The sequence below is a fragment of the Mizuhopecten yessoensis genome, unplaced genomic scaffold (genome assembly GCF_002113885.1).
Source record: "Mizuhopecten yessoensis strain PY_sf001 unplaced genomic scaffold, ASM211388v2 scaffold7713, whole genome shotgun sequence".
NCBI lineage: Eukaryota > Metazoa > Mollusca > Bivalvia > Pectinida > Pectinidae > Mizuhopecten > Mizuhopecten yessoensis.
The window spans coordinates 946372-972969 of NW_018407185.1; the positions used below are offsets into that span (position 1 = coordinate 946372).

The following is a 26598-nucleotide window of genomic DNA, read 5'->3' on the forward strand; positions in this document are numbered from 1 at the left end:
CAAACGTGGTAGCCCTTCATCCTGGCATGTTACTGGCCAATTATCATTATCCTAGGTTTCTTAGTTATTCACAAGAAGTTGTTTATAGATTTGTTAGGACAATTGACCCCTGTGACCTTGAAAATGGACGAAGGTCATTCATTTGAACAAACTTGGTATCCCTTAATAACAGCATGCTACTGGCCAAATATCGTAACCCTATACCTCTTAGTTATTCAAAGGAAGTTGTTTAAAGGTTTTTAACATATTTGACCACTGTGGCCTTGAATATAAGTCAAGGTCATTCTTTTTACAAAATAGGAAGCCCTTCATCACAGCATGCTACTGGCCAAATATCGTAACCCTATGCCTCTCAGTTATTCAAAAGAAGTTGTTTAAAGATTTTAAACATATTTGACCCATGTGACCTTGAATATAAGTCAAGGTCATTCATTCGAACAAACTTGGTAGCCCTTCTTCCCAGCATGTTACTTGCCAAAAATCATCACTCTGGGCATTATGGTTATTGAGAAGAAATTGTTTAAAGTTTTTAACATATTTGACCCCTGTGACCTTGAAAATAGATGAAGGTCATTTTTTTGAACAAACTTGGTAGCCCTTCATCCTACTTTGCTTCTGGCCAAATATCATCACCCTAGGCCTTTTGGTTATTAAGAAGAAGTTGTTTAAAGTAAAATATTGACGCCGGACGGACGACGGACGCTGCACCATGGCATAAACTCACTTGGCCTTTTGGGCCAGGTGAGCTAAAAATAGGCACTGCTGAATAAGTTCATAATATGTCAGCATCATGATATAATGGAAATACAACATAGGATCCTATTTTTGGTTTTAAAACTTTTCAACAAACTTAATAATGAAAATAATGAATATCATTCATGTGGATAATTATGATCAACATAGTGACAGATAAATATTATATTAAGTTATGGTTCAAATCGTGTTCGGCAATAAGGGCAGAATACAGAAAAGACAATTGAAATAAATCGTTTTATTAAAAAGTTCTAAAACTTATGGCCTGGACATATGCTGAAGATGTTGATGTTCCATGACCTTGACATTGGGGAAATGACCTTGTGTCATTGTCATAACACACCCTCGGATTATGGAAACCAATCTTATTAAGTAGGACACAGATTCAGAAGATCTTAAGTTATGTACCAGATACAGTTTCTTGATGTTGATACCTCATGACCTTTACCTTCGGAAAACTGTGAACAGTCTGAAGATGTTGAGCTTGACCTTGGAGCAAGTTCATGACACACTCTCGGGGACCAATCTGATAAAGTTTGGTATGTCCAAGAAAGAATGACAAATGTATGAGTCAGACCTGATATTGTGAACATCTAGGTTATGGGCAACAATCCAATAAAGTTTCATAACAATACAAGCAAGGGTTACAAAGTTATGAGCCGGACACAATATGTGTACGGACAGACGGACTTATGAATAACGTCAAACCATAATAAACCCCTGCATTACATGTGGGCATACAAAAAGTAACAGTCACCTTGCCCGTGGCTTCCTGAACCAAGAACTGGTTGGAGAGGTCCTCAAACTAGAGCAACATATTATGTTGATCAAATTTCTTTTAGAAATAAATTCACTAAAGCGATAAAAAATACTTTCTATAAATAGTTACAATGACCAGGACCTTGGGACACTAAAAAAATTAAACTTGCTTGAGGTACATGTATTCTCATAAGTTGACCATTAATGAAGTTTCATGGAAAGGACCTGTTACAGGAACAAAAGAATTTTGCCCACAAAGCAATTTAACCATTACTGGGTTATATTTGTAGCTCCCTAAGACACGACCCATGAGATATTTTTAAAAAATTAAAAAGGTACCCAGGGCCTGTGCTATGAACTATTTAGTGCCGCCTTCCAAAGGTGTACGACAGGGTTCACTTTTTTGTCCAAAAAACTATCAAAACAATGTTTTACGCTACCAAATATTATTATATTATTTAAAGTAGGATCTGCTGCCAATTATGAACTCAAATATGTAACAAAACATTGCATAATAAAAAAATTATAGAATCTTAAACTCTAAAAATGTATTTTCATACATTTTTTTGCTACATCAATTGTTTTACGGAAGTAAAACACCAATTTTCGGTTCTTGTACACCAATTTTTTTTTAATATTATTTGGTGCATTATGTTGAGATACGATAGTGAAAATTTTAGAAAATTTGAGAACCGATAAATTTGTCATATAAATGTCAAATTGTAGCAACGTCTATTTCCAAATAAAATCCAACAACCTTATAGCCTATAGTCATGTTTAATCATTTAACAATACGTCGCACTAATTTATTATCGCAACTGATCAAATTTTCATCAATAAGGTCTGATGCTCATGATGAGCCCAACTATGAAGCTAGATGTTGCAAAATAAAAAAGTTATGCAGTCTCACACACATAAAAGTTTAGTATGTTATGTACATTTTTAGTTGTTTCGCATCTTTACGGAGGTGATAGACATATTTCTGGTTTTTGTACACCAACACACTTTGGATATTATTTGGCACATTATGTTGACTGACGATAGTAAAAATTTCGAAAAAATTGGTATTCGGTAAATGTGTCATCTTAAGGATAATGTGTTGTATGACCAATGTCAAAATAAATCTTCAATAAATACAGGTCAATGCAATTATTTCATAATTAACCCAAAATCATTCCAATATACTATCAAGGTGGATGCTATGGTTTGTAGTAGAGTATGACTGTTCAACTAAACTAGGTAGTTAAAGGGGGGCATACAGCAAACGTTAGGCAATTTGTCAGAACATTTGGTGTACCAGTTTAATATGTTAACCCATAACATTGTTTCTTTTTAGAAGAGTTATATACTTCCGTAAAGATGCGAAACAACTTTGGTTGGAAATACACTAGAAAACATACAGGTATTACCGGTATGTGGGACTCTACACGAGGATATTTTAAGATGTATGTCGTTTTTACACTACTAAAAAATACTGGAAGTTCGCCAAGGAAACGTTAGAATGTATATCGTATTAAGAAACATGCATAATGTGCAGTTTTGCTTTATGGACTTTTTATCTTGCTAAATGTGAATTTATACCTGAAAAAAGTCAAATATTTCAATCCTGACAAAGTCTGTTTTATCATTTGTGAGGCCAGACCTCCTCGCAATTTTTTCCCACTGCCGAAGGCTGAAGGCGACATCCTTGTACCAGTTAGCACTCCTTGCAAAAGAATTAAGCTTCCTTTTTTGAACTAATTGAATTGAAAAAAATAATATAAGTTTACCATCCAATAAATCTTGGACTACACAATAAAATGAGGATAAATTATATTATAAATAAATTGGTTTAGATAATTAAAGGTCAACAAATTGAACAACTGTAAAAAAATATACAATAAAAAAATGTCTTGATAATATTTGAAATGATGAGGTTTACAAGTCTCTACATGTGAACTGTGGAATCCACTGTAAAATTTATACTCTAGACATGATGTTTAATCATCAAATGAATAGCGTTCTAATTTCTCAACAATTCGTCAAAGTTAACTGCTGTTTAGGTTTCATTCATCCACAGAACTTGACATTCATACCTGCCAACTTTTTAAAATTTCCATGGAGGACATTACACATTCTCAGAATCAAAAGCATAAATAAAATGAGTGTATATACACCATAGAGAATAAATAACACTTTTAAATGGCATCTTTTGAGCTGTTCTTTCAGATTAAATCATCAGATCTTCGAAAATAGGAATATGTTAACAAATTCGTTGGTTGGAAATGCTAAAACTTAGGGCCCAAAATCGAATCTCCCTCCTAAAAATGAGAAAGTTGGCAAGTATGAACATTACTCATGAGCGATCATAAAACATCAGAGTTTTAATACATCGACTCTGATCCGCTCCATTCAGGTCTTTAGTGTTTCCCAAAGAAATAGACATCATTCGGACCTCCGAGAGGATACCCGGACCTATTTTACGGAGCGTGGAGATCGGTAAACTCGGACAGAAAACTTTTCAAAACTGATAAAATGTCCTCGTTTAAACAATTCATCTTGACATGACCTTTCCACACGATTGTTTACAAAGGTTTGTGTTGATAATGATTGTACATTTTATTGGGAAATCATTATCATATTTATTTACCAAATACTTTAATAAGATGATCTAACAAAGGGTTGCTTTCTGGCCCCCACTTCGCCCCTTCCTTCGCTATGTCTAAGAAAGATTCCCCTTCATTATCAAGTATGGTCGTGATGTCATACTTACGACCTGTAGATTCCAGGTACTGTTTAACATGAGCTTCACACTCCGTAAACAAGTCTACATCTGTTATAACCCTAGCTAAGTAATGTAGACAATGACGGCCGTCCTTACTTACAGCTGTAGTTAGTGCTGGATACGACCGACATAAATATAAACGCAGCTCCCTGTTTCCACCCACACAACTCCTATGTGACACCGTTCTCCCGTCATCATCCACTAACTGAGCCATGTACTGAGCACACACACAGTTCCTATGAACTACAATACCATCGACTGACTCACACTTATGTTGTTGGTCCTCAACTCTATATAAGAAGTTCAGTACACACTTCTCCAGTATCTGAAACATAGAACAGTTTCCTCTCAGTGCCACAACATGGAGCGGGGTTTGTCCCCACCTATCAGTGTCATGTACCAAGTGTAGGTAAGTGTCACATAACAGCGTCACCATCTCTTCTATCTTAGACGTACACGCCATATGTAGGACATTAGTACTGTACTCATTCCTCGCTGTAGGAATGACGGCATACATGAAGTTAAACTCCAGTAGTTTACGTAACACTTTCACACTCCGTCCCAACACAACATGAAACACTGTCTCCTTGTCAGGTTCTACTCCCTCACACAGCATATATAAAGCACATTCTTCTGCTCCAGAAGAACATGCTTTATTCAACACATCAAGTTTTGTCTCATTATTCAAGTATACAACAATGTTCTTAAGTGCACACACTTGTCTGTTACTATCATTCCAATGGCTTCTAACCAATGACAATGCTGTGCCCTTGTCAGGTTTTACACCTTCTGCAGAAGATATAAAACACATTCTTCTTCACCATAAGAACATGATCTATTCAACACATCAAGTTTTGTCTCCTCGTTCAAGTATACAACAATTTTCTTAAGTAAACACACTTGTCTGTTTCTATCATTCCAATGTCTGTAAATCAATGACCACCATGCTGTGTCCTTGTCAGGTTTTACACCTTCTGACAGAAGATATAAAACACATTCTTCTGCACCAGAAGAACATGCTTTATTCAACACATCAAGTTTTGTCTCATCGTTCAAGTATACAACAATTTTCTTAAGTAAACACACTTGTCTGTTACTATCATTCCTATGTCTGTAAATTAATGACCACCATGCTGTGTCCTTGTCAGGTTTTAACCTTCTGACAGAAGATATAAAACACATTCTTCTGCACCAGAAGAACATGCTTTATTCAACACATCAAGTTTTGTCTCATCATTCAAGTATACAATAATTTTCTTAAGTAAACCCACCTGTCTGTTACTATCATTCCTATGTCTGTCAATCAATGACCACCATGCTGTGTCCTTTTCTGGTTTTACACCTTCTGACAGAAGATGTAAAGCACATTCTTCTGCACCAGAAGAACATGCTTTATTCAACACATCAAGTTTTGTCTCATCATTCAAGTATACAACAATTTTCTTAAGTAAACACACTTGTCTGTTACTATCATTCAAATATCTACTAGTAACCAATGCCAATGCTGTGTCCTTGTCAGGTTTAACACCTTCTGACAGAAGATATAAAACACATTCTTCTGCACCAGAATAACATGCTTTATTCCACACATCAAGTTTATCAACTTTTCTGTCATCCAACAACCTGACAAATCTTATAATAAATACATGATCATTCCATACATCTAGAGAGCCAATACTTGTACCATATCGATTCTTCTTACATTCAAACTCTCGGAGTAGACGCTCACACATATCTGTATAATGATCAGATGATATGACAATCATGTTTGTAGCTGTCTCTGAGGTTGTAAGATAACTGAGGGAATTTCTGGGACAATTCTGTATGTAGCCAATCGGTGTGACTTTTCCATACAAACATGCCACAGCAACATAAATAGAATCATGATTAAATCTGTACACATCCTCACTAGATTAATGTTTCTCCTTCACTACTAAAAATCCTAACAACTTTTCCAAATTTTCTTTTACAAATCCTACTTTTTTCTTATATGTCAATTTTGTACTGTCATATTCACCATCAATCAAATTGATTTCAAAAGCTTCTTCCAGCAACTTTTCATCGACTGTTTTACTGTTTGGATCAAGATCTTTTACTCTTATCATTCCATCATTGAGGAAGAGATACAAAAGGGCAGAACATTCTTGTAATTTTGACAATGCTTCATTCAAGAAATGAAAGGGATTTTCAAAAGAATTAACTCGTTCTTTCTGCAATTCTTCAGAATTGTAGAAAAGCTGGCAACATTGTGGGAATCCAATGTTTGGTGCATAAGTTGAAATTTGTGTTTTTTCTTTGTCTGTCCATGAAACGTTTTTTGGCTTATACAGCTCTAAAAGTTCTTTTTTTTCTTCTGCAAGTTTGTATGAATGTTAACTCAGATCAATAATGTTATCTTTGGTTAAAATTGAATACTTCATTACGAATAGTAATGATGAGATATTTGGTGTGGGTTTGTTCATCTACAAAAACGTGTTTCTACATCTGAGATTCTTTTGTTCCACTCTTGTACATCCTTTTTACATACATCTTTCTCACCAAAAATATCATTAATAAAAGTGATCAATTTCGAGTTTGGAGTCAATAAATCTGATTTTTTAAGCTCGTGAATTTGAAGGGGTTGTCCAGCTCCATGCTCCTGACTCAGCCAATGAAGGAGTTGAACGGCGATTGCTGTTTTACCGTCTCCCGTGTTTCCCTTGATGACAACAACCCTGTTCGTCTGGAGCTTTTCTTTAGCATCACAGAAACCTTTGGTGTGGTAGAATTTTTTCTCTTTTTCTTTTTTAATTCTTGCTTTGGCTGTTTCTGCATGGAAAAAAATACAATAGAAAATATAGGGTGAGAAGTTTTAATTGTGTGAAAGAATAAAGAATGAAACTTATATAACTTTAATCTGTAAGATTTGTTTTCATTTTACTTTCAAATACAGAATATTATAGGGAATCATTTGTAAAGGAGGAGTTGAATGAACAAATTAATTATAGTATCATAAAATATATCGACTGATATTTTACCAATCATAGGAAAAATATGTAACCGGTTATGCTAACCAATCAACACAAATTTAGAAACTTCATTTTCACAAAACATTATGTAAGCAAAAATCAGTTTCCAGGCCTTTCAAAATCACAATGAATCATGACGTCACAAATACGTTTAGTATGACGTCACAAAATGTGGTATTTTTAGCAGTCAAATAGTGTTAATCAATTGAAATTCTTTCTAAATCAATGTTTATTCATTTATGTACCAATAATATGTTTAACTAAGTCTTGGCTTGTTTATCCTTAAAGAAGTAGTTATTTCTAATGTCTCTGCTAGGGATCAAACCCTGGACCTCTGTTTTACTTGTCTTGTGTTCTATCAAATGAGCTATGAGACCTTTTAGCCCAATAGGTAGAGGTCAGACTAGTAAGCCAGTGATCCGATGTTCAATATCTTGCGGAGACATCACAATCATGAATGATGTAACTTATAGTTGTTACAGAACAAGAGGCATTGGGGCCTTGAATCCCTCTCCTGGCTATTTTGGAAATCTAGTTGAAATCTGGCCGACACTTTGGAAAGAGAGTGCCTAAGAGGGTCAGCCCTTCATATTAATTTAATTCATTTGCGTAAATTTTGATCCCCATTGGTAAAGGATACTACCACAGCAATTGGCTACAAACCTGCCATGTAATTTTGGAAGAGATGTCATTTAAAGTTAAACTTCCAATTCAACCTCTTTTGATCCTAACTATCAAACCCAAAGAATCAGCTCTTAATTTGTGTAAAGTTTGATCCCCACAGGCTAAAGATGCTACGAAAACAATTTTGTTAAACCTTGCCCATTAGTTGGGGTGATGTTACTTAATGCAAATCAGCACCCAGCACCCAGTGGGGGGAAATGCTACAAAACAATTTTGTTAAATCTTGCCCATTAGTTTGGGAGATGTCACTTAATCCAAATCAGCCCCCAGCACCCTGTGGGGGAAAAGGGACCCCTTTATCTATAAATGTTTTGATTCCTTTGGCGTAAGGATTTGAGAATTTTGTTGAATTCTGCTTATCAGTTTAAGAGATGTCATTTAAAGCGAAAATTGATTGAAGACAGAGACGACTACATATGAAGCTTATAATTCCAATCTGATTTAATTTTGTTCCTCTACAATATTTATGATGTAAGATATGATGACGTGGCAAGGGGTCATGACCCGGTGACGTTCAATACAGAAGTCATGTTTAATAACATGTAATTGAAATATTGAGACTATTTGGAGGGCATTTCAATGATTGGCTGCAATAACATTCACCAGAACATGACCTGTTATGAACATATTGTCAGATCCTACATCAAAGTGTGTGGGAATATAAGAAATTAATAATTCAGATTGTAAATAAATCTGGTTAGCAAACTTTTGCAAACCAATATTCTTGTTCAAATAGAACTATACAACTTCTTTCATATATCTTTAGATGGTGTATGTTGTTCTGGTCCAAGTTTTAAGGAAATCTGCTGCGTTTCTTCTCTAACCATGTCCAATCCAGTAGATAAGACTCACCTATCATGGGTTCTAAGTCAGGATGGATTTCTGTAAATAAGAGGTTTACATTAAATAGGTAGGACACAATTTGAATTATAAACAGATGATTTATTCCAGATAAATTTTCTTACTACTTAAATCTTACATAGTGACCTGAACCTATAACAAGTCGGTTACCAAACTATAGATCATAATAGTACACTAGTAGATATCATTACATGTATACATGACAGAACTAGTACAGGTACTTGTCTTCTGACTCATTTTATTTCAACACATTTTATTCATGATGTTGTATGAATTGGATCGAAACTCAGGCTATGCCTATATCAGTTCTCCCCTGCATCATTTGTATAAGTCAGCATATAAATATATCATAATTCATGGTGAAATGAAAAATTCAAAAAAGACACAATTTATATACAAAACAGCTAACAAACACCTTATATCAATGTTATGTCAAAATAACCATGTTGTATCACCTGATTATCTGTTTAACTGGAATCAAAATTAATTAAAAGGGGAAAATATCTCCATGTTTAATAATGAAGCTACTTGGCTATCCAGTCACTTAAGACCAAAGACAAAAGTAGCTGGACTATCCAAGTATTCCTATATATTGACAATAAGGTGGAGATACTGGCTTTCTGGCACTTTGTCTGACTGTATATCTTTTCAAAATATCCACTGTACTTAGTTTCTTCATTCAAATTCAGAAAAAAAACTGCTAGTAAAATATTACCAGATGGTATGTCTGGCTATAAAGTCCTGTGGATAACACTGCAGCTGTCAAACTTACTTTTGGCTTGGCTTGTGTCTGCTGTTGTAACAATCATGGCAGCCGGACCTGGAAATAGATGAAAAACAGGTATATTAACTATCCAAATCATTCCAATTCTGATTATAGTAAGTTTATCAATTTATTTCCAATACAGGTTTAACGAAGTTTCATCCACCATACACATATAACTCATGCTTATACCTGGACTGATAGAACATTGGTTCCATGTCTATAATTTTAGTCCGTTGGATAACCGAACTACTGGGTAGTGAAGCGGACGTAAAATCAATCAATCAATCAATCACTCATATAAGTTTACAGTGGAGCGAGTTGACTCTAATTATTTGATGTTGATGACAACATGATGAAAGTAACAGAACACATGAGATCCCAGAGGGATCGTGGCACAAAAATCATGGAGTGTTGCTGGTATGTAGGTTTTATTTCTTTTCTCTACAAATATTGGTACTGAGGTAACAAGGAAGTTGTGCAAATCATACTGCAACACGAACTTTGAGGAGCTTAAATTCTATTTTAGATTTTCTGATCCATCTTTAATTGAAGCATGCACAACTATGGACCAAGGAAATAATCCATATCAAGGTTTACACTACCTGTTTACATAACATATCCAAATATGATGGTTCAGGTACTTTTTGTTCTTCAGATAATTGTTGTTATGGAACTTGATCAGAACACTCTTATAGTAACCAGACAGACAGCAGCAATTGTTTAGATAAGGAATGATGGACTGCCTAACTGATGAACCCCAAACCAGACAAAAAACAAATTGAGCAGTTTAGCATGGTGGGCGTAGCATACCTAAATAATCATAAAAACACAATTCAATGGTGGAATGATGTATGATGATGGCATAAAGCGTGACCTGATGAACTCCTGTTCTTTCTGTGATCGTAATGGTTCCACAGTTACGTAGTCCTGTTAATGGATGGGCCTCACTGACAATATGTTCTTATACTTGTGTGTATATGTACACCTCTACAAATATAGTATTCACTTGACCAAACTTGACATGTTTACTTCCTACTGAACATATACTGATCACAAACCTGTAGACTGTTGCTGGCCTGGATCTCCTGGCATTGGTTGCTTGGCTGGTGATGGACCTGTAAGTAAATTTAAATGTGTCCTTAACTTGAGTTTCACTTAATATAAACTATATATATAGATATAGCAAAGATCTACTTGTATTAAGTCCAAGCTTATTACAAAACTAGACTGAAGTGCTGGTTTCTAACTTTTCATTGACATACAAGGAATACAGTTGGTTTTTTATTACCCATAAAATATTAGAAATTATCCATTTGAAAAAAGGCTTCTATTTTCAATTCATGAATATAAATTTTGATTTTGTCAACTTATCAAGGACTAACCAGGACTATTTTGGGGGTTATATACGGGACGGGACGGACATGGTCAACACTATATGCATGTTCAAACTTGAAATTTGCATTGTCCAGGATTTTGTATTAATAGTAACGGTTGCCGGTCTTGACCTCAACTCTACAACCCTGAAACTCGAAACTGTTCGAGATATTATTGTCCTTTATAATTGTGTGAAGTTTTATCAAAATCCCTGATGGAATGAAGCCGCTAGAGTGCTGTCAATGAATTTTCTAAAAATAGTAACGGTGACCTTGACCCAAAAACCCTGAAATTCTTACTTGTCCGAGATATTATGGTCCTTTGTAATTGTGTGAGGTTTGATCAAAACCCCTCAAGGAATGAAGCCGCTAGAGGGCTGACAACGATTTTCTAAAAATAGTAACGGTGACCTTGACCTTGAGCCGACAACCCTGAAACTCGAACTCTTCCGAGATATTATGGTCCTTTTTAATTGTGTGAATTTTGATAAAAATCCCTGGAGGAATGAAGCCACTATAGCGCTGAAAAACATTGGTGTTACGTACGTACGTACACAGGATGACGGTGAGGAAACCTAGTCCCCTCGGTAGGGGACAAATAACATGGAACTTATGCTGCAGACAAACGTTGGTATAAAAAATCAACATAGGGCCATATATATCTCTTTATATAGTGGGGCACCAGATTCGATTTTAGAATGCAACACTCCTACTTCCCAAGATATAAAAATATAGCAAGTTGCGATTGAAATAACCAGTACTAATACAATATCTCCCTTCATGCGAAGGGGAGAGAGACATAATTAAAACATAAATATGTTTTGTATACATCACCTAGAGATAAAATAACCCTTTAAATGACATATTTTGAGTTGTTCTTGAAATGAAATAATTAGATCTTAGAATATAGGAACAGTTCAGCAAATTCACTGGTTTAAAACCTTAATGTAAGGGTCCAAAACCTTGAGTCTTCCTCCTAAATAGAGAGAGTTGGCAAGTATGACAGAAGTACCCTTGCCTTGTAATACTGTCATATTCAAAACAAAAATAAAGGGAGCTTACTGTGTGTACGAATCACTACACTGTTTTCTTCTACAGTGTGACAGGAATCCTTAAGATGTTGACAGTTTATCACCAGACTTGGTCATCCCTAACACAGACAGGCATACAAAGGATATGTTAAAACCCAACTACTATAATACAGTGGAAATGGAAAGGAACACTTATCCAGTGTATAAGGTCCAGTGTCCTAGTGAAAACCTTACTACTATACTACAGTGGAAATGGACAGAACACTTAGCCAGTGTATAAAGTCCAGTGTCCTAGTGAAAACCTTACTACTATAATACAGTGGAAATGGAACGAACACTTAGCCAGTGTATAAGGTCCAGTGTCATAGTGAAACCTTACTACTATAATATAGTGGAAATGGACAGAACCCTTAGCCAGTGTATAAGGTCCAGTGTCCTAGTAAAAACCTTACTACTATAATATAGTGGAAATGGACAGAACAATTAGCCAGGGTATAAGGTCCAGTGTCCTAGGGAGGACCTTACTACTATTATAGAGTGGAAATGGACAAAACACTTAGCCAGTGTATAAAGTCCAGTGTCCTAGTGAAAACCTTACTACTATACTACAGTGGAAATGGACAGAACACTTAGCCAGTATATAAGGTCCAGTGTCCTAGTGAGAACCTTACTACTATAATAGAGTGGAAATGGACAGAACACTTAGCCAGGATATAAGGTCCAGTGTCCTAGTGAGAACCTTACTACTATTATAGAGTGGAAATGGACAAAACACTTAGCCAGTGTATAAAGTCCAGTGTCCTCGTGAGAACCCTACTACTATATTATAGTGGAAATGGACAGAACACTAAGCCAGTGTATAAGGTCCAGTGTCCTAGTGAAACCTTACTACTATAATATAGTGGAAGTGGACAGAACACTTAGCCAGGGTATAAGGTCCAGTGTCCTAGGGAGGACCTTACTACTATTATAGAGTGGAAATGGACAGAACACTTAGACAGTGTATAAAGTCCAGTGTCCTAGTGAGAACCCTACTACTATATTATAGTGGAAATGGACAGAACACTAAGCCAGGGTATAAGGTCCAGTACCCTAGTGAAAACCTTACTACTATAATATAGAGGAAATGGACAGAACACTTAGCCAGTGTATAAGGTTCAGTATCCTAGTGAAAACCTTACTACTATAATATAGAGGAAATGGACAGAACACTTAGCCAGTGTATAAGGTCTAGTATCCTAGTGCAAACCTTACTACTATAATATAGTGGAAATGGACAGAACAATTAGCCAGGGTATAAGGTCCAGTGTCCTAGTGAGAACCCTACTACTATAATATAGTGGAAATGGACAGAACACTTAGCCAGGGTATAAGGTCCAGTGTCCTAGTGAGAACCTTACTACTATTATAGAGTGGAAATGGACAGAACACTTAGCCAGTGTATAAAGTCCAGTGTCCTAGTGAGAACCCTACTACTATAATATAGTGGAAATGGACAGAACACTAAGCCAGTGTATAAGGTCCATTGTCCTAATGAAAACCTTACTACTATAATACAGTGGAAATGGACAGAACACTTAGACAGTGTATAAAGTCCAGTGTCCTAGTGAGAACCCTACTACTATATTATAGTGGAAATGGACAGAACACTAAGCCAGTGTATAAGGTCCATTGTCCTAATGAAAACCTTACTACTATAATACAGTGGAAATGGAAAGAACACTTAGCCAGTGTATAAGGTCCAGTATCCTAGTGCAAACCTTACTACTATAATATAGTGGAAATGGACAGCACACTTAGCCAGTGTATAAGGTCCAGTATCCTTGTGAAAACCTTACTACTATAATATAGTGGAAATGGACAGCACACTTAGCCAGTGTATAAGGTCCAGTATCCTTGTGAAAACCTTACTACTATAATATAGTGGAAATGGACAGCACACTTAGCCAGTGTATAAGGTCCAGTATCCTTGTGAAAACCTTACTACTATAATATAGTGGAAATGGACTGGACACTTAGCCAGTGTATAAGGTCCAGTGTCCTAGCGAGAACCTTACTACTATAATATAGTGGAAATGGACACAACACTTAGCCAGTGTATAAGGTCCAGTATCCTAGTGCAAACCTTACTACTATAATATAGTGGAAATGGACTGGACACTTAGCCAGTGTATAAGGTCCAGTGTCCTAGCGAGAACCTTACTACTATAATATAGTGGAAATGGACACAACACTTAGCCAGTGTATAAGGTCCAGTATCCTAGTGAAATCCTTACTACTATAATATAGTGGAAATGGACAGAACGCTTAGCCAGTGTATAAGGTCCAGTGTCCTAGTGTGAACCTTACTACTATAATATAGTGGAAATGGACAGAACGCTTAGCCAGTGTATAAGGTCCAGTGTCCTAGTGAAACCTTACTACTATAATATAGTGGAAATGGACACAACACTTAGCCAGTGTATAAGGTCCAGTATCCTAGTGCAAACCTTACTACTATAATATAGTGGAAATGGACTGGACACTTAGCCAGTGTATAAGGTCCAGTGTCCTAGTGTGAACCTTACTACTATAATATAGTGGAAATGGACAGAACACTTAGCCAGGGTATAAGGTCCAGTATCCTAGTGAAAACCTTACTACTAGAATATAGTGGAAATGGACAGAACACTTAGCCAGTGTATAAAGTCCAGTGTCCTCGTGAGAACCCTACTACTATAATATAGTGGAAATGGACAGAACACTAAGCCAGTGTATAAGGTCCAGTGTCCTAGTGAAAACCTTCCTACTATAATATAGTGGAAATGGACAGAACACTTAGCCAGTGTATAAGGTCCAGTGTCCTAGTGCAAACTGATTCTATAATGATTGACATAATATTTCCCCCTCAATTTTTCTGCCATTTCTATAACTAATTTCTAAGGATAGATTGAAGACTATGGTTTAAAAGTATTAAAACCAAATCACATTATTTCTCAACACGATTCATTTCAATGTCGGTCTTCTAAAAATATTTGTTTCAACCCAAAGTTAAGAATATATATATATGATGGATCAGAATGCTTCAAATAAAAACAAGTGGTGACCAGCATTGTTTTGAATAGAAGTAAACTCTTCTGGAAAGTAAATCAGAAAATATCCATCAAGAAACTGGACAATCTGTAAATTTTATTTCATGAATGTAATTCTTAATAAGTCAAGAGATGCATGCATAATTACCTTCCCATTCCTGATGTATTCTTTCTTTGAAATCATCAATGATTACTCCTGCCTCAACATCGCAAGTAACAAGAATTTCACGTAGATCACTGTATTCCCCATGTTTAATGATTCCATTCCTCATCAAGGCTTTACACAGGTCCGCCATGCTTTTTATATAACCCATATCCCTGGTCGACACATATTCCATCATTTCAACTTGATTACAAACAGAATGCCATTGTTCAGGTGAAAAAATACCACCTAATTTTATAATCATCTGAGTATGGTGTCTAAGGATGTTTTTCTGCTGCTGCTGCTGCAAAGAAGCAAAATTATGTTAAATTACTTTGATTCATTTCAGATCGGTTGTGAGATTTAACATCCACTCAACCATTCAAAATTTGCCAAATATGACTCTCTGTAATTTGTGCTCGTATTGGTAACATCAACAACTCCATATATTGACGTGTCTCACTCAGAAAAGGTCCATTTGGAAAGTTAAATTCTGATCAATTTAGGTTATAGGGCCTTAACAACCTCCATTGTAATGCAGTTTTTGTGTTTACAAGTGGCCTATCTGGTAAAAGCCTGGTTAGCTTAACGATATGCAGACCTCGAGAAAATCAGTTCGAGACATCAGCCCATACTACTGCCAAGAATAATCATCTGTTACCTATCATGGAGGAATTATTCTCTGGGGAGATATTATACGTTTAATTCCACAGTTTACGTTCATTTTCATGAAAGCCAGCAGACTGCAGGTCATCAATTCTTAACTATTTGATCAGAGAAAACTCATGTCAAAGAGTAGAAGAAAACCACGGTCATAAGTAACTTACATAGATGGTGTTAATATTTTATCATCAGGATTTCCCCACTCCCTACCATTGTAGATTCGGCACTTATCAAACACGCGTAGTGATCTGAGTTCGTATGACAGGACTTTTTTGAATAATTGAATTACTTTACTTAAAATATAAACAAAAGTAATTGTTTTATTAAAACAAGTTATAAAAGGAATACAATTATGAGTTTTTATATTCTATTAAATGTTTGCAGAGAGGACTATATTTTGTCACATAGGGTTGTCTAGACTAGGTAAAAGGATCCAATCAAGTATTGTTAGCTTGATGTTTCGCTGTACGTTCCGGGGTAGGAACTCGTGAAATGTATTTGGTATTACTGATGACACTGTTAGATATCCTCTATACATATTGTCATTTAGCCAATTTTCCTCTTTGGCCAATCCATGGGTTAGGTCAGGGTCTTTAACTTTTTAATACTATTTTATTTCAATTTCATTATAACTATTCCAACCAAGTTTGAATAATTTCTTGCTGAAATTAGAGTCAAAATATACCAAAAAGTGTTATTTACCTATATAAATTATAATAAACTTTCCCCTTTCCCCAAAGGAAGAGCAGATGACCTGGGTATAATGACATTTACAATTTAGATAATGCACCCCAGGACCTTTCTATCCATGACGAGCATTTGATTGTACAACGTCTGAGTCTGATAAAGAAGATTTTTGAACTTTTAACCATTTTCCCCATTTTGGCCCCACCTACCCTCCATCCCCTGGGGATGAGGCAGGATCTTATTTATTCCTATCATCTAATTGCCATCTGGCATCATAATCATTCCAACCAATTAGTTTGAATAATTTCCTGCTGAAAATTGTCAAAATATACCCAAAAGTGTAATTACCCAATATAAACTATATTAAACTTTACCCCCTCCCCAAGGGAGAACGGATGGCCTGGGGGTAATGAAATTTGATATCCTCTTCCACCAAGGATGGTCCTTACCAAGTTGAAACCCATTCATTGGTTGATGAGAAGATGCCAAAACTGTATGCAGTTTACACACTATGGATGACGCACGGAAAGCAATCACAATAGGTCACTTGAGCAAACCTCAGGTGATCTAATACAAGTAGTACCAGTATATAGCAGTGGCAGTAGGAATATGTTTCCACGGTTTTGACCAATCGCAACACCTTAAGGTTTAATGACACGTGTCTAATATCATATTTATAACATATGGCCACATATATGACATAGTAAAATGGGGCAGTCATGTGATCAACAGTGTTTCTTAAATATTGTATGTCATGGTCAAAAGATGTGATTTTAACATTTTTATTTAAGTCAACAAGATCTAGATCCCAGAGGGATCTTGGCGCCCACCATTGTACCACCTTCATTACTTCTATATCAGTTTGATCTTTTCTCTTCTTTTCTCTTATCTGTTTGATACAGTCATTGAATAAATGCACCTTGAGGTACCTTTTGATCTAAACTTTATACTGCTGTGTATAAAAGACAACCTTTAAAGTGAAATTGTCATTTCACATATATTTACCAGTACAGTACTTAATGTGAAAGAAATAGAGCTGATCATTTCAATATAATTTACATCTGTTAAGTTCTTCCTGTCGGCCATATTGTTTAGTCTCAACTACAGACCAAGGGGAACCTACATATCAAATTTGAGAAGATTCCTCCAGTACTTCTTTATTCAGAGAAACAGAGAAAAAAATCCTTCAATGTCAAAATCCAAGATGGTCGCCTGTTGGCCATTTTGTTTATCAATAACTAACCTTCAATGACAAAATCCAAGATGGCTTCCTATCGGCCATTTTGTTTATCCGATCAGTCTCAAAAATAAAACATGCACGGCTAGGGACAACGTGGAACCTTCATATCAAATTTGAGAAAAATCCATTTAGTACTATCTGAGAAATAGCGATAACAAGATTTATATAATTGTTTAAGGACGGATGATGAACGGACGACTGACCAACGGACTATGGATCACGGACGAAGGGTGATTTGAATAGCCCACCATCATCTGATAAATATCCAATATAGCCAACATGACATCACTGGTCAAAAGTGGCAGAAACCCCGCCAATAAAAGAATGTGGAAGTTATAGAAAATGGAGAAAAAGCCATGTTCCAAAACTTAAATATTCGAGCTACTTAATATGTTGTCTGTGGAAAGCATCTACTGATAAGAAATTAGCTGTCTGCTGAAACAGCAATAACTTTGTATAGATCAGGGTCACCTAAGAATGTTGGACTTCTCATTATGTCTGTGTAGTTTCCCTTAATATATGTGAACTTAGAAATAGTTTAAGAAGTCATTTCTAACAGTAAGTCAAGAAGACAGATGGATTTGTTTTCAAAAATACATAAGTCCTAAACAAATGATATCAATACATCATTTTAGATATCAAATACTCAGGTTTAAAAGAACTACCTACATCATTAGTCCGAATTATTCTGACGTTTTATCGACTTTTATCGGTTAATCGACGACAGACCGATATGAAAAAAGTCGATAAAACGTCAGAATAATTCGGACTATACCTACATGTGACGGGTTCTTTAACAAAGGAAATAAGTCTACAAGGTTACAAGTATCTAAATGTTTTATATTTTTTCTAAATGTTTATAGTAATAACTGAAAGAATACCATACGAGACCAATAGTTCAGAACTCTGGGGTGGAGGACGAATAATCTAACCAAGGACATAGGCAATCAGATCCCCCGCCAAGGGAACACCGCCAATGGAGTTTTTGAAAAGATTCTTGCAAAATTCAGTGTTGTCGTTAATAGTGAGTTTACCCTTCAGTTCTACTTCATTTTAATCTAAATTTCAGACCTCCAACTTTGTTTCTGACTTGTGTATTAGGGAATTAGACTAATGCGGGTCTGTATCTGCCTCTTTTTTTTGTATTGATGTGCTGATTCCGTGTTGGTTGACTCTGCTGATGATTGATCCCTCAGTCCATAGACTTGTAGAATGGAAGACTTATACCCTCCTTGTGCAAAACACTGGGAAATTATTCTTTCAATGGCAGTTTTAAACTAACGTGGCATAACCCCATAAACCTGGTTAGTAACAATATTTTTATGATAATTACTTGGTTGACATATTTGGAGTTATTCCTGCAGAGGTCGTTTTACTTGGGGTCAGTTTTGGGTTTGCATTGCAACTTCAATTCCACTAGCAATATGCTCAAAACAGTGCTCGTCATTAAACGTTTGTTGAAAATTATAATGTTCAATGGAAGTTCTAATACAGAATATAAACATATTTTCACGAATGTACACTGATATAGAACATTGCTATCCATAACAAGCATTATACACAAAGAATGGCAAGAATCAAATGTTCATCAAAATCAATTACGATAAAAGAAACATACCGCCTCATATGATTGATAGCATGTATGCGTACCTGAGATGATCATGAGAATATCTGCAGCACATTACATGTACTTTTATTGATGTAGACTTATTTGTAGTACAGTGGTTATCAACATTGAAAACTCTGATTACAAAACAAAAATGGAAAGAAGAATATCGAACATCATGCAACCTAAAAAGTAAGAATAAAAAGTAGAAAGGTATAGAATTTTAGGGACTATATCCTTAATATGAGTAATACTGAACACCACTTATGGAGGAAAAAAATAACCTTGGAAAACAGTTATTTCTGCAAGAATAAAAACTATGTATCTTCTCAAACACGCTATTGAATTTAACTCAAAGAAAAGAATTATTGCACAATAAAAATAATAATAACGGAATACCAACAAAACACCAGATTATACAATTATCTTTGTTAAAACCCCATTCCATATATAGTGCCTTTATAAATTCGCTTTATTGTAAAGACTTAAAAATCTGTATTATCCTTATCTAAAGAACGTCTTCTCCGGTAGAGTGGTTATGAATGAAGCATTCATAAATCACACGATACCATTGTATCAGGACAACAGTGATCACGGTTTAACTACGGAGCATTAGTCAACCTGATATAGTCCCTGGACTCCGGTATCCTCGTACATGTATAAGAGATATGCATCTCGTCCGAATATCTAAATTGATTTTGCGTGTATTGCGACTATTTAACTTTTTGACCTCTGCATCTCCCATATCGAAAAGAATAGTATGATGAAGTACCACCTCTCAAACATAATGTTAAAGGATATTATAAAATAGCAGATATTTGAATCACACTTATGAAGATTAACCGAACAAGGTGTACTCACGGGGTGAACACACATTTATTGTTTTGAGACGATAGTGTGACTGAGGGGTAGTGATGCGTTTTATGATACACAGTATGTTTATGCATGTATACTGAACAAAAAAATAAAACGCACAACGTCACATTCCCCCCACCCCTGCAGTACACCTTAGCTGTAAGGAAATAATGGAATATTTGGTCAGGTATTACATCAAGAACGATCTGCCTTCTCAACAATCTACCCTAAAATCAGCCAAGCTTGACGATGTCATTGTGTAACTTTGTGAGCTTCTTTAGTCCAAATCACGCGGCGTGATCAAGCCAAGCCGGAGTTTTTCAAACAAATAATCTCAACGGATATTCTAAGTTCAGCCACATTAATTTTCCACGTTGGCATTTTGATTTCGCCATTGACTAATCAGAGGTCAGGAAAAGGCGGTCATTTTGTCATTTTGATACTACACCTATGTACCAAATTTCATCCAAATCGGCAGTATTTAAATTTTGATCAATCAGGGGGGAAAAACTGCAACCATTTTGTTGAAATGTGAGGCTATACCAGGGTGGACTGCTACTCGTCTGCCCACGAATTGGTATTTACTGAGATTCCAGGAGGTCTAGAATCTCCTCCTGTGCCCCACTCCCATATTACATAAAAAAATCCAGATAATAATTGTTTTCAATCTTTCGATTTCAAAATAATCTTTCATTATTAATTACATATTATGATATGTACTTATAACTTAATCAATGGATTAACAAAAAGCAGTTATTTTTTAAACAGTTAACTATTTCAATTTTTTGTAAATTGAGAATTCAATTTGAACAAATGATTATCGTTTTATATAAAATTAACTGTGACTAAATTTATGTAAATGTTAACCATTATCTTGTACAACAAACTAATTAAACAAAAATGACTATATTAATATAAATAGTGGAACATGAAATAAGAAACAGAAATAATAAATAAAAAAATATTGAAAACATATAATGTAAATATTTGAAATTGATGGCAATTAGTTAAAAATTAAATCATAAAATAAAATAAAATTGGCTCTTATGTAGAACTGCGTCCTCGTCGCAGAGCCCGGTAACATTCTTATTATGTATATGAATGGCTAAGGGTTCTACAGGTAGGTCCGTACGAGCTACTTCCCTTAAGTAATACATTCAATAACGAACTCCAGGGCGCGCAAAAACCTCCCAGGACACTCATTATTCCCAAATAGGCATCTTTATCGACGTATTTCGGTATTTTTTACTGTTACGATCGAACTTTAATTTTGCAGACACCTAGGTAAGTGAACAATATTTATGAATCAGAAGAAAAATGTGAAAAATGTATATAACGAACTCCCGGGCGCGCAAAAACCTCCCAGGACACTCTTGCTTGGCGGGGAGTCAAAGAACCTGGGATGGTGTTTGAAACATAAGGGGATTAGTGTAAAACATGTGAATTAATTAGGTTGCCTTACAAGCGTCAGCTGTAGGGAAGTTCTCTTTAGCTCAGCGGTAGAGCACCGGGTTGGAGAGCCAATGGTCGGGGGTTTGAGTCCCAGCGACGGCACTATCTATAGCACTATTCCTTGTCCTACTATAGTAGTTCTAAATGTTATGAAATGACAGACACATTAGGCCAAACAATTACTTGTGTTTCTGCTATCGTCCGCAGAAAAAATAGGGTAGGTAAGAATTAGATAGGCATTTTTGTTTTAAATTTGACAAACATCTTTACTGTGCTTATATAGAGTAGAAGTTCTTACTAACAGTGCATAGAAAAACTTATGGGTATTGTAGGCACACACATCTAGGGTGGGCCGGGTTAGCCACAGGTGGTGGACACACTAATAAGTAATATGTGTATAATATATTATATAGTATATACACATCATATTACTGTACTATTTGTGTGTCTAGTACCTGTGGGGTTAGCAGAAACACAATATCTGTTTTATTTAACCTTATCTAATGATCTTTATATAGGTCACACAGGGCTCGGTTACCAATTCGGAAACTAGACCTGTTAAAACAATAATCATTCATAACTTTAGAGATACAATAATTCTTAGCAGAAAAAAAAATTCAACCTTTTCTGAGTTGTACATTTGGAAAGTATCTTCTGCTTGAAATCTGAACGTAACATTTTTATGACAAAATTTGTAAAACAAATCCTCATACTGGGGTCAAGTTATTCTATATAGTCCCAAAAACTACAGATAAAATCCTCAAGCATTTTCAAGGTACATGAATATTAATTTTACGCTGATTTTGTAAAACATACAACATAAGCTTTACAAAGAGCTTGTATTTCGACAAAACATGAGTATAATAACAGAGACAAAAACATAACAACATGAATAATAAAATAAAAAAATATACATGTACTGTACTGTAGGCACAGAGAAAAGAGTTGATCACTTGGAAAGATTTTTGCGCATAATAGGCACATTGCATACGGTAAGTACATCAGTACATTGCAATATAAGTACAATAACACATTTAGCATATTTGCATACAGCACATAAAAAACAAAACCATATCATGGAAAGCAAAACAAAGGACATCTCCATGTTTTCTGGCAAAAAAAATGTCTTGAAACAAACCAGGAAAGAGTGATTGAAATATGAGGTGGATTGTGATGTCATTGTAAGATAATGTCTGGGTGAAGTTTCATGCATAACATTGATATGATGAGCTTAACACAATCAAAATGTGTGTTAAGTTTAGCAAAATATGAGCAACACGGGATATTGTTGCTTTTCACACATGATAATATGCCAGTGGATGAAGAAAACCTTTCTTCTGCTTCATCTTTTGTATTGAGATAATGAAAACCAGTGAATATATAAGTGTATGTGTCTGGACTGTCATTGTTTATTATGGTTCAAGAAAATTATTTCCTTCTTTTTCCACAGGATACTGTTTCAACTTTATTAGGCTTTTCGTTTTGAAAGGTAACATAAAAAGAAAGATAATTTTGTTTTGCTTTTACTTGTACCTTTTTTATGTACACATGTTTTACCATCTAAGAAATTAGTTTGGTTGTCTTCAGTCCCCATGCGATGTGCTGTTATAAGTTGACGTTTATGTACATTTTGTTTACATTTAGTTCTGCTACCAAAGAGATTATAATTATTGAAATGCTTGTGAACCATTTTAATGAGCTCCTCAGCTTTAATGCCTCATTTCTCACAATACAAGCTCAAATTGCTATGCCTGCTATATTTTTAGCTCACCTGCCTGAAGGGCAAGTGAGCTTATGCCATGGCGCAGCGTCCGTCGTCCGTCTGTCCGTCCGTCCGTCAACTTTGCCTTTGAAACGCTACTTGTCCGGCCCAGTAGATTTCGACTTAATTTAATCTGGAGCTTCCTTGGGCCAAGAAGACTCAATTTTGTATAAATGGAGGGTGTGGCCCCCATTATTAATTACATATTATGATATGTACTGATAACTTATTCAATGGATTAACAATAAGCAGTTCAGTAATATGTATAACTAAATTTTTAAACTGTTAACTATTTCATTTTTTTGTACATTGAGAAGTCAATTTGAACAAATAATTATCGTTTTATATAAAATTAACTGTGACTAAATTTATGAAAATGTTAACCATTATCATTGATTATGTACAACAAACTAATTAAACAAAAATGACTATATTAATATAAATAGTGGAACATAAAATTAGAAACTAAAATAATAAATACAAAAATATTGAAAACATATAATATAAATATTTGAAATTGATGGCAATTAGTTAAAAATTAAATCATAAAATAAAATAAAATGGGCTCTTATGTAGAACTGCGTCCTCGTCGCAGAGCCCGGTAACATTCTTATTATGTATATGAATGGCTAAGAGTTCTTACGAGTTACTTCCCTTAAGTAATGCATCTAATAACGAACTCCCGGGCGCGCAAAAACCTCCCAGGACACTCCCAGGACACTCATTATTCCCAAATAGGCATCTTTATCGACGTTTTTCGGTATTTTTTACTGTTACGATCGAATTTTAATTTTGCAGACACCTAGGTAAGTGAACAAATGTTATGAATCAGAAAACAAATGTGAAAAAATGTATATAACGAACTCCCGGGCGCGCAAAAACCTTCAAGGACACAATTGCTTGGCGGGGAGTCAAAGAACCTGGGTTGGTGTTTGAAACAAAGGGGGATTAGTGTAAAACATGTGGATTAATTAGGTTGCCTTACAAGCGTAAGCTGTAGGGAAGTTCTCTTTAGTTCAGCGGTATATCATCGGGCTGGAGAGCCAAAGGTCGGAAGCTTGAGTCCCAGCGACGGCACTATCTATAGCACTATTCCTTGTCCTACTATAGTAGTTCTAAATGTTATGAAATGACAGACACATTAGGCCAAACAATTACTTGTGTTTCTGCTATCGTCCGCAGAAAAAAAATGGAAGGTAAGTATTAGATAGGCATTTTTTTTTATTTGAAAAAACATCTTTATTGTGCTTATATAGAGAGTAGTTCTGACTAACAGTGCATAGAAAAACTTATGGGTATTGTAGGCACATACATCTAAGGTAGGTCGGGTTAGCCACAGGTGGTGGACACACTAATAAGTAATATGTGTACTATAATATATTATATAGTATATACACATCATATTACTGTACTATTTGTGTGTCTAGTACCTGTGGGGTTAGCAGAAACACAATATCTGTTTTATTTAACCTTATCTAATGATCTTTATATAGGTCACACAGGGCTCGGTTACCAATTCGGAAACAAGACCTGTTAAAACAATAATCATTCATAACTTTAGAGATACAATAATTCTTAGCAGAAAAAAAAAAATCAACCTTTTCTGAGTTGTACATTTGGAAAGTATCTTCTGCTTGAAATCTGAACGTAACATTTTTATGACAAAATTTGTAAAACAAATCCTCATACTGGGGTCAAGTTTTTCTATATAGTCCCAAAAAACTACAGATAAAATCCTCAAGCATTTTCAAGATACATGAATATTAATTTTACGCTGATTTTGTAAAACATAAAACATAAGCTTTACAAAGAGCTTGTATTTCGACAAAACATGAGTATAATAACAGAGACAAAAACATAACAACATGAAAAATAAAATAAAAAATATATACATGTACTGTACTTTAGGCACAGAGAAAAGAGTTGATCATTTGGAAAGCATTTAGCGCATAATAGGCACATTGCATACTGTAAGCACATCAGTACATTGCAATATAAGCACAATAACACATTTAGCATATTTGCATACAGCACATAAAAAACAAAACCATATCATGGAAAGCAAAACAAAGGACATCTCCATGTTTCCTGGTAAAAAAAATGTCTTGAAACAAATCAGGAAAGAGTGATTGAAATATGAGGTGGATTGTGATGTCATTGTAAGATAATGTCTGGGTGAAGTTTCATGCATAACATTGATATGATGAGCTTAACACAATCAAAATGTGTGTTAATTTTAGCAAAATATGAAAAGATAGCAATAAATGTATGACACAACAATTCTTAATTCTTTTCTTGGCAACACGGGATATAGTCACTTTTCACTCATGATAAGATGCCAATGGATGAAGAAAACCTTTTTTCTGCTTCATCTTTTGTATTGAGATAATGAAAAACCAGTGAATATATAAGTGTGTGTGTTTAGACTGTCATTGTTTACTATGGTTCAAGAAAATTATTTCCTTCTTTTTCCACAGGATACTGTTTCAACTTTATTAGGCTTTTCGTTTTGAAAGGTAACATAAAAAGAAAGATAATTTTGTTTTGCTTTTACTTGTACCTTTTTTATGTACACATGTTTTACCATCTAAGAAATTAGTTTGGTTGTCTTCAGTCCCCATGCGATGTGCTGTTATAAGTTGACGTTTATGTACATTTTGTTTACATTTAGTTCTGCTACCAAAGAGATTATAATTATTGAAATGCTTGTGAACCATTTTAATGAGCTCCTCAGCTTTAATGCCTCATTTCTCACAATACAAGCTCAAATTGCTATGCCTGCTATATTTTTAGCTCACCTGCCTGAAGGGCAAGTGAGCTTATGCCATGGCGCAGCGTCCGTCGTCCGTCTGTCCGTCCGTCCGTCAACTTTGCCTTTGAAACGCTACTTGTCCGGCCCAGTAGATTTCGACTTAATTTAATCTGGAGCTTCCTTGGGCCAAGAAGACTCAATTTTGTATAAATGGAGGGTGTGGCCCCCATTATTAATTACATATTATGATATGTACTGATAACTTATTCAATGGATTAACAATAAGCAGTTCAGTAATATGTATAACTAAATTTTTAAACTGTTAACTATTTCATTTTTTTGTACATTGAGAAGTCAATTTGAACAAAT

The 26598-nt window shown here is 35.2% G+C and overlaps 1 protein-coding gene across 1 annotated transcript in view; it reads right to left on the minus strand.

Moving 5' to 3' along the window:
- Positions 1–15366, minus strand: part of LOC110454163 — a 223410-nt gene extending 208044 nt beyond the window's left edge. The window contains exons 1-4 of the mRNA XM_021503538.1: positions 15219–15366; positions 10654–10710; positions 9602–9649; positions 8821–8850 (exon numbers count right to left, since the gene is read on the minus strand). Of these exons, the coding sequence (XP_021359213.1) occupies positions 8821–8850; positions 9602–9649; positions 10654–10710; positions 15219–15366 (283 nt within the window). The remainder of the gene's footprint in view (positions 1–8820; positions 8851–9601; positions 9650–10653; positions 10711–15218) is intronic.
- Between the last annotated feature and the right edge of the window lie 11232 nt (positions 15367–26598).